Source organism: Maylandia zebra, linkage group LG6, assembly GCF_041146795.1.
Source record: "Maylandia zebra isolate NMK-2024a linkage group LG6, Mzebra_GT3a, whole genome shotgun sequence".
Taxonomy (NCBI): Eukaryota; Metazoa; Chordata; class Actinopteri; order Cichliformes; family Cichlidae; genus Maylandia; species Maylandia zebra.
Window position 1 is genome coordinate 39,339,134 of NC_135172.1, and position 17,210 is coordinate 39,356,343.

The following is a 17,210-nucleotide window of genomic DNA, read 5'->3' on the forward strand; positions in this document are numbered from 1 at the left end:
GTATTTTCTTTACACAGTCTTCCAGAATTGCTCTACCTTCCCGATGAATTGAATTAGATCCCCTCGTTCCGGGCACTTTTGGAGGTCATTTATTAGAACCTTTTTCAAAGTATAGACAGTTGCACTGAAGCCAACATTGACAGGAGCCATTGGTGGAGTCCCATCCCACACTGGAGGAATGTACCAGCTCCAATTGTTTAGATCAAACTTGATCACATCTGAGAGCTTATTGATGTTGGCCTTCTTCATTTTAACATCTTTTCCGATCATTTCATTGAGCTGTTCCATCAGCTCTTTACTTCTCTTCAGCTGCTCCAAAGCAGGCATGTCATACATGTTTGTATGTACAAAATGACAAACTGGCTTCTTCTTGCTAACACCCTTCAGCCTTGCAAAAGCATGACACACCATTTCCCAGAGGTCTTTCTCTCTGGAGCTGTCGTTGGAAATACTGACAACTACAACATCACTGAGTGCCACTGCAAGGCTCGCAACTTCTTTGTCACGTTCATGGCTGTGATCATCACGAACCATCCGATGTGGCTTCAGGCCCTCTGTATCAATGAGCATGATGCAGTCACAGCCCAGCTCTTTCCTTATGTCTTTACTGACACTGATCAGCTGTATGAATGCCCCTCTGGTGCATGTACCCACGTTGACGGCAAACCTGACCCCAAACATGGTGTTGAGCAAAGTTGATTTACCTGAATTTTCAGCTCCAATGACTGTGATGACCTTAAGCTTGCTACTGGAATTCATGATGTTATGCAATTCAGTAAGTACCTGGCTGATCCATTTTATTGGGATGTTTGCTGCATCTCCATCAACAAGCTCAAGAGGGAAACCATCAAGCATCATCTGAGCACACTGTCCAGGAAGTTGTTCGATGTTTTTTCTCTGACGACTGTATTCTGGCAAGCAACTCACATTATTATACAGCTGCCCACACTCTCTGACAAAGTGGACTACTCTTAAAGAGCAAGCTGAAATTTGGTTGTCAGTTTCCACAATTTCTTTTGTTTCCTCGAGAGATTTCTGCCTAAGCTCTTTGTATCGATCCTGGAGAGCTGACAGTTGATGCCTGGACAGGTTATCCAGTTCCATTTCCAGCCATTTGAGAAAATGGTAGCGTTGAACCTCTGAGGTTGTCATCCCATGGTGGAAGCATTCCACTGCAGTTGTCATCTCAAAACTTTGCTGCTTGTTCCTCAGCTCTTTCTCTTTTTCTTTTATGGACTCGCAGTAATTGCCAGGGTTATTGTTTCCAACTTTACGTAGCCTCCAGCACTCAGTTTCCACCCATGAAATTGCTTTCCAGATGTTTCCCTGATAAGGCAGTTGCTTGTCTTTGAATTCAGAGATGTTAGTTACCTTTGCAGTGATTTTACTCGCATTCTCCCAAGCAGTCTGGCATTCATCCCTATCCTCATCAACGAGAATCTGACAACAGTGAGCTGTGTAAGCCAAATCTGCCAATGACACTTTTTTGGTTTGGGGGCTTACTAGCATTTTAGAGACTGATTCCTGGAGTGCCTTTAGTAGTTCTGTATCAGTCTTTTTAATCTGACTAATATCAGTCATCTTTAATCTTGGGTTCACAGTCAGTTGTTTGAGTCTATAGCTTTTTCCCTGTGTGCTGCTTATCAAAAAGATATTTGCTTCCACATGTTTTCCTTCCAGATGCTTGAAGTAATTCGTTTCTGATTCATCACAGTAGATGTAAACAGCTGCAGATGCCTGACAGAGGAATGCAAATTGTCTTTCAGAAGTCTTGATATCTCCTCTCATATTGGTAAAAGCCAATGGTTCTGTGAATTTATCTATCTTCCTGTTCCCACACGGGAGGTACCAGCTGATTTCCACCAGTCCATCTGAAATTCTTCTGGGAACATCACAACATGCCATGATACGGTGACAAAATGTGTGATGAATCTGCTGATTGTTGCACAGCAACTTGTTCAACATCTGAGATTTGGACAAAGATGTTTTTCCCAGCCTGACAAACGATACCAAAGGAATATCAGACAGCACAAGTCTTTCATCACAGTATGACTTTAGGAACGCCTGCTGAGAGGGTCTGAAAGTTCGGACAATGTCGCGCATAGACCACAGCATCATTGTGATTTCTCTTGTTTCAGAGTTTGGAAGCAAGAGCGGGACAGCAAACTGACAGAGTGACATTTTCAGGACCAAGTCCTGCTGAAGAGCACTGTCTGAACAAAGGAACAGTGCAGTTACCAAGTCCAAAAGATTGATAGCATTGCACTTGTCCCCATCTTGAGACACACATGTGGCACTTCTAGCATTTGTATTCAGCAACATGAGTTGCTTTAAAAAGGCCTCAGGAACTGCCCTTGCAGATTTTGGTTTCCTCTGTGATCGATCATACTGATTAATCTCCAAGACAGTGCTAAGTGTGAGCTTGGTGTCATACTGGTCTTCCAGTCCAATCTTTGACAACACCTGCCTTAGACTTGGCTCTGTGAATTAACAAAAGAAACCAGTAAGTGTACTAGGTCATTTTTACTGATTATGATGCATTTATTCTAGTGCTGTCAGCGCCATAACCGCATTAACATGGCAAATCTCAGTTAGCGAGTTATTGTGGATCACTCCATGCGTGGGGCTTCACGGCGTAAACGTGTTAGCACATTTAGCTTATTAACGCCGCCTTAATGTGGTTATGGCATTAACGCCATTTTAACAAGATTAACGCTGACAGCACTAATTTATTTTTCACAACCGAGCATCAGGATACCCACAGAGGACGCATGATAACATACTAAGACAGTGACTGGATCATGGTAAAGCTTTAGTGTGAAGGGCTGGTAACCAACACAAAACATATATAATTCACAACTGCCTTACATCAACCTCAAGTCAAGCTAAAACCTGGCAATTTAATGGCATTTATTTTAAATTTAAAACAAGTGAAGCAGAATGTCTTAATAACAAAACATGACAGTCTAAGGCCATCTGCCTCCCTCACATATTCTTTCTTCCTTCTGCTAACGTTCATTTTCCTTTCTGAAGTGCATACCTTCACCTCTCCAGGTTCTCTTCACCTGCTCCCTTGTCTCACTACAGACCACACTGTTGTCTGCAAACATTGTAGTCCACAGAGACCCCTGCCTGACCTCATCTGTCAGTCTGTCCATCACCACTGAAAACCCCAATCGCAGCACCACTTTTAACCAATGTTGGGGAGTAATGGAATACATGTACCGGCGTTAACAATTTAAAATACAAAATATGAGTAACTGTATTCCGTTACCGTTTAAAGAGGTGGTATTCAGAATACAGTTACTTTGCTGAAATAAAGGGATTACATGATGGTCTTTTCCTGTTTCATATGTTACGCGGTCCCCTCTCTGTTTCCGGTGGAAACCCAAACAAAACACGCATTAAGAGGCTCTAATGCCTGTGTCTCAATTAGGGCTGCCACAAACGATTATTTTGATAGTCGACTAGTCACCGATTTTTTTTGCGATTAGTCGACTAATCAGATCATCATCCATTGGACTTAAAACGTACAGCTTATTGCACCAGCAGCATCTGCTCTTATATAACTATCATTAGCTTACAGCTTTAAGTGTTTAAGGTATGTGCTAACTAAAAATAAAGACAAGATGATAGTTTGTTAAATTTTAATGAAGTTTGCAGAATGTTTCGGTAAAGTTTAATAAACTCCTTGCTATCTAAAATATAACAGGACACCGGAGTAAATTCTCCAGCATCTCACACTTCTGATAATCAGCTGTCTGCTTGACGTTTATTCAGCTGTGTAAAAACTATAACTTTAATCTCAGCCAAACCGATTTACTCAGGAACAAATAAAACACTGAAAAAAGCCAAACAATAACATTTTTAAGTTATCTACGGTAAGTGACTTATATATCATGTTTAACCTGAGTAGCGAAAGACGGCGGTGGGTTTGAAAATGATTTGCCAGGAGTCCGGTGTTCTCACGGCTCTAGTGAGCCTCGCCCCCGGCTAGCTATCGAGCTAGTGGGTAACAGACGTCTCCGAAAACGTCGGAGCGCTTTTGAAAATATGTGGTGTCCTGATAAACTGAGCAGATATTTGAGGTTTACACAGCTACATTCTCGCCTGAAAATATGTTAAACGTTTATTTTGTGACCCAGAAAGAATAATAAGAGTAATATTAAAACTAACTAGCTGCCGCCATTGTTGGAAACTGAGCTGGGCTGCGCTATGAATTCTGGAACACAGCTTCTTCTTCTTCGGGGTTTAACGGCAGCTGGCATCCTTGTACATGCAGTGCTGCCATCTTCTGTTTCAGTCCGTTATTACACTCTTAAATCCTACTACTTATTCCTGCGTCTTTTGTGATCTTACAAAGCTTCAAACGACGTGTCGACTATTAAATCAGTCGTCGACGATTTTAATAGTCGACGTAATCGTGACTAGTCGACTAATCGTGGCAGCCCTAGTCTCAATCTCGTGGCCCATGTCGCCTCTACTTGCAGCCTGCATAATGACCTGTTTTATATACGCGCGGAAAAGTTTTCTATACGAGATTGCTGCAAAAAGTGCAGCCTTACCTAATGTCCACCTACTGTTACTCATTTTATATTAAGATTTAAAAATCTAGTTGGTGTTGGTATGACAAGTATCCTTCAGTAATAGTAATAAATCACACAGCAATAGTACATTCATGTAGTTGTAAAAAGCTTGTTACAAAATATATTTGGGGGCATGTATTCTGTAATCTGTAGTGGAATACATTTTAAAAGTAACCTTCCTAACACTGCTTTTAACTCATCTCTCACTCTTACCGCACACCTCACCACTGTCTCTGCTGTCCTCATCTCCTGCACCACCCTCACATACACATAGTTCCTCTCTTGACACCCTGTCATATACTTTCTCTAGATCCACAAAGACACAGTGAAGCTCCTTCCAGCCTTCTCTATACTTCTTCATCAACACAAACATAGCATGAAGCCACACTGCCGCTCGCTGATCATCACCTCTCTTCTTAATCTAGCTTTAGCATTTCTTTCCCATAGATTCATGGTATCATTCATCACCTTTATTCTTCTGTAGTAAAATTGTTCTTGAAAATTGGTACCAGTAAAGTATATCTGTACATGTAATGTGAGAAAATAAATGCTAGCAGTTGTAATTCTTCAAATATGTCTATATAGTTGACATTAAAAAATAATAATAATTAAAAAGCAAGTGCTTTAACATCATCTCACCTGTGCGTGTGCAGATAGAAATTGGCTCGCTGCACCTATCATTCACCACTGTTGAGACAGAGATGGTGTACTTTGTGTCTGGTTCTAAATCAGAGACTTTTTTGCAGTAATCATGGGTGTGTATCACCAGAGGCTCTTTTCCTGGACTTTCAACAGCTATGAGAAATTGTTGAGGAATTCCCTCCATTTTTTCTCCATCCATCCATTTCAAGGTCAGAGATGTAGCATCGGAGTGCTCTTTTGTTAAATGTCGAGGGGGTGACACAACTGCAAGAGAGCAGTGATTATGTTTAATCCAATTAAAATATGAACAGTGAAGCAAATCTAAAAATGATGTGGATTTTCAGATTTTACCTGTGAAAACAGTTGCAGTGACCCATTCGCTTAAATTGCCATCTTCATCTTCTGTGGCCACGCTGAAGAAATACTGTTGTCCAAGTTCAAGGTTGCTTATTTCTATTTTATGAAAATTTTTGATGACTAAGCGACCTTCCACCTTCTGCAAAGAGCTCCACATGATCCTGAAGCTTTTGGGTCCTTCTAGTCCCTTTGGGTTTCCCCAGCTGAGGACCACCGAGTTTGGCTTCACTGACGGGAACTGAATCCTACCAGGAGGGGGCACCACTGGAAAATGTAATGTAAAATAAGAAAACATTTTCTTTCCGCTGTACTCATTTACCTAACGATAAAAAAAGATAAATATTTGAATTCACTTGATTCCAACATTATCATGACTTTAAAATTCAACTGATGTAGCAAAACACAATTTTTAAATATGGTTAAAAATAATAATTTCTTGTCTTAAAACCACAGAATGACTCAATAATTTAGTCATTATAAGTTATAATTGATAATGAATCTGTTAATACCTGAAAAACATGTTTTACACTTCAAAGTCTGTCTAATTAATTGGCTTTGGAGAAGCATAAATCTCTGAAGATAGTGCCAACAGCACACTTTTAACTTTGACCTTTTAACTTTGACCATTTTAGATGTTTCTATTTCTTTATTGGCCTGCTGTGGCATGGTAGCAGTGCGCTCAACTTCAAATCTAAGGTAATGACACACACTGGTGATTGTACTTCTGAGTATTTACAGATGGCAATATAAATGCATTTCAGGTATAAGCTGTCAGCAGTCCATCCATATATATTCATCAACGAAGGTCATTACTTTCTGTTTTCTGCTTTGAAACTGAACTTTCCGAACAAAATTTGATAGTCTTTTTCCCTGTATTAATTTCATATAAATTATATGAAAAGAGGAAAGTGTCAAAACTTCATTAAATGGTGAATCTCTCCATTGATTTCTTATTGTAGCCACAGATCATTGTTACTTAGATGCCATAGTGAATCATTATATAGTGTCAGTCACCTTTGTGTGGCATTTCATAGTCCTCGGGTTCTTCATCATCAGACAACTGTAATTAAATAGCGATTGTAAGAAAAATGCAGCACATCAGCGATGATTTCGATATCACCCTTTCACTTGACTCACGGCCTGTTGTGTCCTCCATGCCCTGTGCTCAGTGATGTCATGTCCCCTGTGTTTCCCCTCTGCACAAATGCTGCAAATAGACATCTGATCAGTCCTGCAGAAGAAATCCAGAGACTTTTCATAATGAAGACACCGTTTTCTCTCGACTTCACTGCACACATCTATGAGCTTATGTCTATTCAGGGCATCCACTTTGTAGTGTTGCCGGCCATCCTTCTCACAGAAGGAAACGTTGCAGGTCAGGCAGGTCTTCACAGCAGCAATTTTGCTACAAATGTCACAGATCACCTGTCTGTTTTCAAACAGAAAAGTAAAAGGTTGATTAGTAGTGGCATTGCCTTCTTTATCAATGAACTGAAATTCAGCAGTTATCTTACATATTATCATATATAACAGTCTCAACGTCAGAGTCGAAATCCCCTGATCCACTTGTTTTAGATGATGAGTAACCCGATGTAGATGACTTTGTGGATTCTGCTCTCTCTAGATCATCCTGGTGACGACTGAAAGGCAAAGGGGGGGGGGGGGGTTATTCCAACCATCTCAAAATTTTGTAATATGAGCAGGAAGAATTCAATGGAGGTATGTTGTTTTACTATCTAAAGTCTCTGACTTTAGGTCTGCATGACAATGCAACACTGGATCTACTTTCTACAGTTTATATACTGTGCATGTAGCTAAGCTGGAGACGACAGGGAAGGCGCCCTATTCACATGTGTTCCCTAGTTTGGGGGTATCCCAGACACCAATAAAAAGTCTGTAAGCAGTATCAGCAAATCATATTTAAACTGCTGGGGATAAAGTCTGGCGTACGTTTTGTTGTCCTCAAAAGTTGATTCTGTCTCTTGTTCAAAATAGTCCCAGTGTGGAGTCTCCAATCTGAAAGAATAATGACATCATTTGTTAAGCTACTTCTTATCATGGATTCACAATTATGAACAAGGTAAGCAAGACTTTCAAGCTTAAACACATTGAAGTACCAAGCTTGGTTACCAAGATGGCTTTACTCAACAACTGAGGGTTGGATCTTTTTTATGCTTTCCAATGTCAAAATTAAATTTATGCATGAGCAGATTGAGCTGGATACTCCTAGCTTTAGCAAACATACGTGTCAGTTGTTCTTAATTGGGTGGAATTTTCAGTTAACGTTTTGGTGGCTACTCAAACCTGATTTTAACAACAACCTGCTTTAAAGGGTTCAAAAAGCTTAAAATAAAACTCGCCAGATTTGAGTGTCTTACTGATTTTGGGGTTGGTCATCAATGGAAGTCCTCTTCAGCAAACATGGAGAAAATTTAGCCTCCTCAATGATATTAGATGTCTTCACTGGATATACAGCAGCTGTAGGCCCCATTAAGTTTAACCTGAAAAATCATTGCAAAGAGCAAATGTTATGCATGTATTTAGTTAATTCAACAGACATGCTGTATGGCATACTGTCTACTATATTTCAATGTTTAAAACATACTTGGGAAGACTCGCAACACCACTCATATGTCCACCCCAATATTTTGGCATTCCATATACTTTTCTGAAAGACAACAATAAGACTAGGACGTTCAAGCTTTATTTGGCCATTTTATTAGTAAAAATGCAAGGATAAAAGTTTACATTTCACCCATTCCAGCTAGACACAGTTAACTTTAATAAAATTGTCACTAATGAAGGTTTAACCACGGAAAGAAATTTTATTAAAATCTGGTATATATTACTGTTTTACTGTAAAACAAATTCAACAAGCTTTCTATAGGGCTTCTGTACTGCAAATTAAAAAAATAAATAAAAAAAGAACTAGAATCTTGCAGGTATGGGAACCATAACGTCAGACATTTGAGTCTAAAATCCACCATCAAAGTTAAAAAATAATAGAAGAATCGTGAGTAAATCTGCCTTACTGATCTTTCCTAAAATGGAGAGGTACATCTTTGGAAGAACTCTCTGATGCACAGACAGACCTCGCTGTTTCCTGACTGAGAAAAAAAAATTGCATTTCTTTTAAACAGATGACAAAAAAATAAAAATACTCAGCAGATTTTGTCCATTTTAAAAAAAATCCAACAAAACTAACAACATCACTGAGTTTACATTTAAAGTTAGATTAGGTATCCTTTAGAATATCAGGCATACCAGTCTAAAATCCATCACTCATAAATTAATAAATACTACTACTACTATTACTACTAATACTAATCAGCAGCAGCAGCAGAACCATAAAAGAAGAAATAAGAGAGAAAATTCACTATCAAAGATGAAAAAATAATAAAATCTGTCTTACAGATGTTTCTTGAAATGGAGAGGTACATCTTTGGAAGAGCTCACTGACTGACAGTCAGATTGGTGTTGATTTTTAGACCATTGTGTCTTTTTACTGTGTAGAAAAAAGGATTTAATGAGAAACAAAAACAACCTTTAAATTGTGTTTTTTAAAGAATAGGGAGGTTTATCAGGGTAGGGTGCTCAAAGGTAGATCTTACAGATGTTTCTTGAAATGGAGAGGTACGTCTTTGGAGCCACTCTGTGATGCACAGACAGAGTGTGCAGACCCCGGTGTTTTCTCACTGAGAAAAAAAGTAACAATAAATTGTATGTCTTTTAAACAGCTGAGACATCTAAGGGAAGATAATACCATTTTTGAATCTCTAACAAAACTAACAACATCACAGAGCTTACATTAAAAACTACATGAGGCATCCTTTAAAATATCAGGCATGCCAGTATAAATCCACTATCAATGCTAAAAAATCAATATAAATAAAATAATTAAGTCATACTAGTACTACTACTAGTTATAACAGTAATAATAAAAGAAGAAGATAGCTAGATAGCTAGATAGCTAGATAGCTGTATAACAATGGAAAATGCACAACATGAGGAAAGACGAGGAGAAAAAAAGAACTCCCCCCAGACTGAGCTCCAACAGGGAGATCAGTTTGAGAACTGAAAAAAACACCTCAGCACATAGCACATGAATCATCACATCTCACAACATAGAAGACACAAAGATGAAAAAATAATAAAATCTGTCTTACAGATGTTTCTTGAAATGGAGAGGTACATCTTTGGAAGAGCTCACTGACTGACAGTCAGATTGGTGTTCATTTTTAGACCATTGTGTCTTTTTACTATGTAGAAAGAAGGATTCAGTGAGAAAAAAAACATCCTTTAAAATGTGCTTGCTACAGTAGGGTGCTCAAAGGTAGATCTTACAGATGTTTCTTGAAATGGAGAGGTACGTCTTTGGAGGAACTCTGTGAGGCACAGACAGAGTGTGCAGAGCCCGGTGTTTTCTCACTGAGAAAACATCACAAAATCCATGAATGTAAAAAATTTAATTAATGATTCCATGATATGATAACACACAAATCTCTCCACACATGGGCTTACTTGATATGTGTATTACATGTAAATGGAAGTTAATGAGTCTTTATCAAAGCTCTCAGTTGAACTGACAAAGCAGAGTACAGTTCCTTAAACTGCATCATACTTAAATGAGATGCTGAGATCTTACCTGAGGAATGCATATTGGTAGGCAGGATGTGTCTACCTACTATTTTGAGTCTTTTTGCTAAGACAAGCTAAATGGCTGTCGCATTTAACATGAGGTTAGCAATCTTTTCGTCTTCCTTAAACTACTTTTTTAATGTGTAAGTGAGCATGTTACTGTTTAATTTTGAAACTCTGTACCAAAACAGTCACAGGACTTTGGCCTTGGTGTCTTCAGTCCGAGTTTATGAAACCTTGGCTTCCTTTTCACAAACTGCAGGTGTTTTGAATATTGTCAGGTTCAGTGTCCTCTAACATTGTTATCAGTGGCAGCAATATTACTGTACTACTGTAGTTGGCCCTTCCTGCACCTTCTGGTTTGCTAAGGGGGCCATAAATCCTGATAACAGCATCATGGAGCATGTTTTGTTTCAAAATACATTTGCAAGGTTTATGCCTGGTGTCCAGTTATTTTCACTGCCTGACTGGGTCTTATCAGTCTCTGCCCATCCCTTGCCACATCTCTATCACATGAATCTTTTCCTGTAAGGAAACGAAGACATTAGTCTTGACTGGAGATTATATAACAGATGTAACCTTACTAAAGTCTATGACAGAATTTTTTTCTGGAGTTTTTTCTGGAGTTAATGTCTCTGCTTTATCATGCTGCATGTACAGGAGGCATGACTAGTGTGTGTTCCTTCACGGGCGAATTGTATGGATGGAAAACGATTCTGGAAAGAGATCATTTTCATTTTTACATCAAACCATGTCAGTGTGAATGTCACCGGAAAACTGAAATAGCAGAAGAGTACAGATTTGTAAGTTATAGCATAAATCATTTGCTGGACCTTCACCCAGGAGACTTGGCTTCATAATCGAATGTGGACTCGTTTTGTGTTTTTTCATCTTCTTTTTCTTTCTGTTTTGTTTTGGGGGGGTTCTTGCTTTGCATTACATTTCTCAGACAACACCTGTGTTTTCATGCCTGGATGGGTTTATTAAACCACTTTGCCGTTATGCTGGGCTGGAGGACACCTGAAAAGATTTTATGTGCACTCATTCACTACCTTGAGGTGTCAAAATAATCAAATTTTCTATTGACCATTCATCTGAAGCATAATCATCGGAGTAGCAAGCACAGACTTAAGGCATGTAATGGGTTACTAAGGTTTGAAACAGATGGTTAAATACAGCACTAACAACTTGCAGCCTTTTCCAGTAAGTCACCATGTAATTGACATATCTCTATATTTTTTCAGTAGCGCTGTCATTTGAAAGATCTTCTCACCTTTTGCTCTTGTCGCTAGAGCCAGACGATATTCCTGTCAATTCTTTATCACAGAATTTAGACACAAGGCTCTTCACTCTGACCCTTAAAAGTATCAAAACAGTATTCTGTAAATCTGCTTCATTATTTGTCCTTGAAGAGCAAATCTTGCTTAGTAGATTTTGAGAACAAAAAGTTCAAAAAAGGATCCATACCTTGCATCATCGTTCTCCAAAGACTCCATATTTTTTTCTGATTTTCTGATTAAACCTTACACCATCCTCCTTTGGACAATACTGCTACTGGGCCATAGACGATGAGTACCAACCTGCAGATGTAATTAAAAACCACATATCAAGTGTCAAATCCTAAAATGATACTGAGTCATCTAATAAACATATGGTTGTGTTCTGATTTCAGTGCATAATGTTAGACACACTGGGGTAAATTTCACAATTTCAGAGGTTATAAGAACTGAAAAAAGTTGTAAACAGCTGTAAATTATGTTGCCCACAATGCCTTTAACTTTAAAGTTTAATGTGATTCCAAAAGGATACAGGAAAATTAAAGCTATTTCTTATATTTTGTAAACTTTGTAATATATAATAACTGTTACTGTTATTTTCTTGGCACAACTGTAACCACATAATTTCCTTAGGGATTAACAAAGTATTCAGATTCTGGTTCTGTTTAATTTATAAGACCTAGTAATTTGTCATTATAATAATAAAGTACTGATTTTAAACAAAAGTTTTACAATGTTTTTTAAAATGTTGATTCTAATAACTACTGTCACTTTCAAATTCAGAGGAAAAATAGGTCATGGTATAAATCTGGACTCACTACTACAAGACAGAAAATATTAACCCTCTGAGGTCCATGTGTCATCAGTAACAGGACCAGCCCTAATCCTAACTGAAGCCCTATAATAATATATCATTTCTGTTTTTATTAACTTGTTCTCTTAAGTCTTAACAATCAGAGAGCAAATAAAATTATTAGTCTAACTGACAGGCATCAAAAACTGTTAACTGTTTTAAACCAGAAAAGTCAGTTTGCCTTTCTTAGAAATATAGCATCATCAAGTATGATTCTCAGCATTTAGAGGGTTAGAAAGAGTTAATCACAATTTTGAAGAAGAAGGGTTTGGTAGGTATGCAAAGAGTGATGAATTAGAGTCAAGGTTAAAAAGAAGAAAAAGCAGGACAAAAGAAACCCCTTGATAATAATTTGTGTGGCCCATGAAGGAAAGACGAACCATTTACAGTTGATGTTAACAGTAAAAATCAGCACATAATTATGACCAAAATTTATTTTTGAAGTCACCATAACAGACCAAACTTTCCTGAACTTAGCAAATATAGATAGTTTCAGTTAATGGTACGTAACTAATTTGACTGTAAACTAGCAAGCGTACCAAAGTGGCAGTTACCAACAAAAAACACCATTCTCTCAATAAAACATTAGAAACATTATACTTGTGTTTGTGCCAGATTCTTAATTAGGCACTCTTTTAATAGCACTTTGAAAATCCTTGCACTCGAGTAAATTTAAACTTCTACTTAGAAAGGCTCACGGAAAATCTATATATCACAAAAGGCAGAAGTGAAATATTACATGATAACATGTGTAGCTACTTGGACAGTCCTTTCAGGTCAGGAAACTTTTGAAGGTCAGGAAACTATATCAGCCATTGTAGACCTTTTTTGAATGTCGCCTGCACTGTCAGACTATTATTTCAAAACAAGAGCAATTTGATGTAGAATAAAAAGTATATACCTGAAACACATCTGCATTTACATTCATCATCAACTGTCCACTTTGACAATGATAAACCTACTCTAAAGTGTTTTTCACTTATTTGACTTGTATGTGGAATTAAAATGACTTACCTGAGAGAGTCTCCTTGAGATCCAGTTCTTAGACAAACCCAGACTCCACTGTAGTGAGCTGGAGGTGAGAGAGTTAAAAAGGAGGAGTTTGAATTGCACAGTATGACTTACACAATATGACAGTATAAAATGACTGACAAAGTTACTGGACTCTCATTCTCATATATTTAATAATTAACCTGTTCACATGCTAGCATGCTATGTGGTTTGGATTTATGATTAGTTATGACCTTGTGTCAAAAAAACGTATTCATACTTCTGTGAATGTGCCCTCTTGCAAACTGCATTTCAGCAGACTTTGAAGGAAAAAAAAAATAAACAGGCTCATAAAAGTTTTATTTTAGTAATCCAACCACAACTAAGTTGTAGGTCTTAAAAACACAGATTACAGCCATGTTCAAGGATTCATTAGGTGAATGATCCTGTACAAGGAGGATCAAGCACATATCAAAGGGAGAGGTGGCGTTACTAATAACTCTCTCAGTCAATCACATCCCTCGGCTCCTTGCTCTGAAGCAGCTGTTCCCATCCAGTGTAAATATTCAGTTAGGTCGACAAGTTTTTGACAGCTCAAGACAACGAGTCGAAAAACTGAATTTCTGAATGTATTTACATTCATCAAGTCCCTGTTAGTATGAACTACATTACCCAGGAGGCTTTATTTAGTAATGGACTACAGTATCCAGCAGCCTTTGTGCAGTCATGGGAGCAGCTCCTGACCTCGTTGGCCTGACTTTGCTCCTGGGCTGAGGCTATAGGAGAGGGTTGCTGGGAACTGAAGGGAATAGCCCATCTTGGGGCTGTTATGACTGGTGTCCATCACATAAACCTGAGCTCATGTTCCATGTATAAAATGCTTCACACTCCACTTTGATCTATATTGTTTCTAGCTAGTGATGGGCAAAGCAAGGCACTGAAATATTCGAGGCATTTGTGTGTGTGAATTGTATCAAGGTTTCGAAACAATCTGAAGCCCATCTCCACAGTGACACTTGCCGGCTAGGTCTTGATATCGTCAGATCTTGATAAGGCTGTGTTAACAGTGATGCAGTCATGTCCTGCACAGTTCCAAACAAAACTACTTATTACACCAGACTGTCAATAATGATTTTAAAAACATGATTTGGAGAAATCTTCGCACAAAAAAAGGTGAGAAAAATATTGACCGTTAACGCTAGAAGCTTTAGGTTTTAATTCTAATTAATTTAAATATATATATTTAATGAAAAAGATTAAATGTGTGTCCCTTTTCTTATAAAAAGGGTGACATTTATTATATTTTCACATGCCAATTCTGACCAATCATAACAGTCCATGTCACATTCACCAGTACATTTTTAAATCATCCTCTGGTGAGCGACCTCTGAACCATGACGAAACTTTCATTAACTTTACACTGCTGTGGATGCTGTATCTTGTAACACTGGCATGAACCTGCAAGTCTCCTGTTTATGAGATTTTCGCACCATAGGTGTCAGGATGAATAAAACAAGAAGGGAAAAAAGTTATTTGACATGATACTTGTTCGCCTGTAATTCATGGATATGTTTTTCTGACATTTCTTTTTACAGTATAAATTTATTCTTTATGGCAACACCTAATGTGAGTAACAGGTTATAGTGAGAATGACGTCATATAACAGTTTTTTGTTGAAAGCAGAAAAAACTAGAGACCAGAAGGAGTCAGAGCTAAAAACTCCTCCCGTTATATTTTCTCATTGAATGCAGAGAGGAGCTTTTTATTGAGATATTTTAATCTACAGCACAGCATGCCGCTCTCTCTCTCTCCTGATATGAGTGAATGAAGCTCACCCACCAATCTCTGTTTCTTTCATCTATGTGACAGTCATTCAATCATTCGAATACTATATTTACATATTATTTATATATCTATATATGATATTCATTTAATTACACTTTTGATTTCAGCGTTTAAATAATTGGATAGTAATAATATAATATCTTATAATGTATTATCATATATAATAATTGGATATTATTCTTCATAATCCACAGTGAAAATAATAATGAGAGCGAGGGCATTCTTTTCTTTTGCACATGCATATGTAATGAATAGATATAGTAGTATCGAAAACATTCATTCAGTAGTTACCCATCCAAATCACTCTCGCTGATAAAAAAAAATAAATAAATGTGAATCATTGCACCTGGCAATAACTAGAAGCAGCAGATACGCCACCTGCTGAAACTGCAGGAGTCACAACAAAACCTTGTTTAATCATGGTCACGTGACCTGGGTGTTTTGAACAGCGCTGTAGAGCAGCGTTTCGAAACATCGAAACTTCGTTGTTCGAAACGGAAGCTCGACACAGTGCCGTAACGTCTGTTTCGAGCTCCCATCCCTAGTTCTAGCCACCTTCTTAATTGCGCCTTGGGGATAAATAAAGTCTCTCTGATTCTGATTCTGATTTGGTGTATGTGCTAGTTAGCGATAACTGTATACTGTATACTGTATACTGTATACAATAACTGTTATTGTCCTGCTGCAAAACCCAAGTGCACTTTAGCTTGTGGTCATGAACAAATGGCCAGACATTGGTTCCCTTTACCGTAGCGAGTCCTGAGGCAGCAAAACAGCCCCAGAGCTGGGCTGGAGCAATAGGCAGGGTACACCCTGGGCAGGTCACCAGTGTGTCACAGGGCTAACACATAGACACAGACAACCATTCACACCTGCATCCACACCTATGGCCAATTTAGTTAACCTGTCCCCACTAACTGCATGTCTTTGGACAGTGGAAGGAAGCTGGAGTACCCAGAGAGAACCCACACAAACACAGGGGGAAAATGCAAAGTCCACAGAGACAGAAAGACCCCGGCCTGATGGTGGAATTGAACTCAGAACAATCTTGCTGTGAGGCAATAGTGCTAACCAAGTGCTTTGCGCCTTTTTTATTTAATTAATGTAAATGGTAAAATGGTAAATGGCCTGTATTTGTATAGCGCTTTTCTTTAATGTACGCATATTTAAACATCAATTTTATTATCTGAGACCACTAATGAATATACTTCCATCCATCCATCCATCTTCATCCGCTTTATCCGGAGCCGGGTCGCGGGGGCAGCAGCCTAAGCAAAGAGGCCCAGACCTCCCTCTCCCCAGCCACCTCCTCCAGCTTATCCGGGGGAACACCAAGGCGTTCCCAGGCCAGCCGAGAGATATAATCTCTCCAGCGTGTCCTGGGTCTGCCCCGGGGCCTCCTCCCGGTGGGACATGCCTGGAACACCTCACCCAGGAGGCGCCCAGGGGGCATCCTTGTCAGATGCCCGAACCACCTCAGCTGGCTCCTTTCGATGTGGAGCAGCAGCTGCTCTACTCTGAGCCCCTCCCGGATGACCGAACTTCTCACCCTATCTCTAAGGGAGAGGCCAGCCACCCTTCGGAGGAAGCTCATTTCTGCCGCTTGTATCCGCGATCTCGTTCTTTCGGTCACTACCCACAGCTCGTGGCCATAGGTGAGGGTAGGGACGTAGATCGACCGGTAAATTGAGAGCTTCGCTTTTACACTCAGCTCCCTCTTCACCACGACGGACCGGTGCAGCGTCCGCATTACTGCAGCCGCAGCCCCAATCCGTCTGTCGTTCGCGAGTGATGAATATACTTGTGTTATGCAATATGTGTGAAGCACTTAATCACAATTAATAGTACACTCTTAACAATTTTAGTGAAAAGTTTCATTTCTCAAAACTTGTATATGAATTTATGAATGTCTCATTCTCTGTTGTCCCATTTTGTCCCCTATTTAATAACAGCACTGCAGATGTAAGGACTCTTTTTTTTGTAGAACCTGATAACGTATGCTATCCCATCATGACTGAGATC

The 17,210-nt window shown here is 38.8% G+C and overlaps 1 protein-coding gene across 2 annotated transcripts; it reads right to left on the minus strand.

The window, feature by feature from the left end:
• Positions 1-9: 9 nt before the first annotated feature.
• LOC143419066 (up-regulator of cell proliferation-like) lies at positions 10-13,795 on the minus strand. Of its 2 annotated transcripts, XM_076885218.1 has the most exons (18): positions 13,368-13,795; positions 11,691-11,803; positions 11,497-11,580; positions 9,930-10,013; positions 9,752-9,844; positions 9,197-9,280; positions 8,998-9,090; positions 8,618-8,692; positions 8,191-8,253; positions 7,964-8,086; positions 7,536-7,601; positions 7,100-7,225; positions 6,723-7,014; positions 6,600-6,645; positions 5,580-5,849; positions 5,353-5,492; positions 5,226-5,273; positions 2,390-2,480 (listed from the first exon to the last, which is right to left on the minus strand). In XM_076885218.1, the coding sequence occupies exons 2-17, from the start codon at positions 11,717-11,719 to the stop codon at positions 5,268-5,270; spliced, it is 1,674 nt and encodes a 557-aa protein (XP_076741333.1). In that variant the 5' UTR covers positions 11,720-11,803; positions 13,368-13,795; the 3' UTR covers positions 2,390-2,480; positions 5,226-5,267. The 2 variants fall into 2 exon arrangements, with proteins under 2 accessions (XP_076741332.1, XP_076741333.1); XM_076885217.1 differs by having other exon boundaries at positions 10-2,480; positions 5,226-5,492.
• Positions 13,796-17,210: the final 3,415 nt, after the last annotated feature.

What these genes read in the sequence shown, in the direction of transcription:
- LOC143419066 (XM_076885217.1), bottom strand. Translation starts at nt 11,719, where the DNA reads ATGGAGTCTTTGGAGAACGATGATGCAAG. An exon ending in TTGGAGAACGATGATGCAAG is followed by an intron (nt 11,581 to 11,690) that starts GTATGGATCCTT and finishes GATACTTTTAAG; the next exon opens with GGTCAGAGTGAAGAGCCTTG. An exon ending in TCTAGCGACAAGAGCAAAAG is followed by an intron (nt 10,014 to 11,496) that starts GTGAGAAGATCT and finishes ATGTTTTCTCAG; the next exon opens with TGAGAAAACACCGGGCTCTG.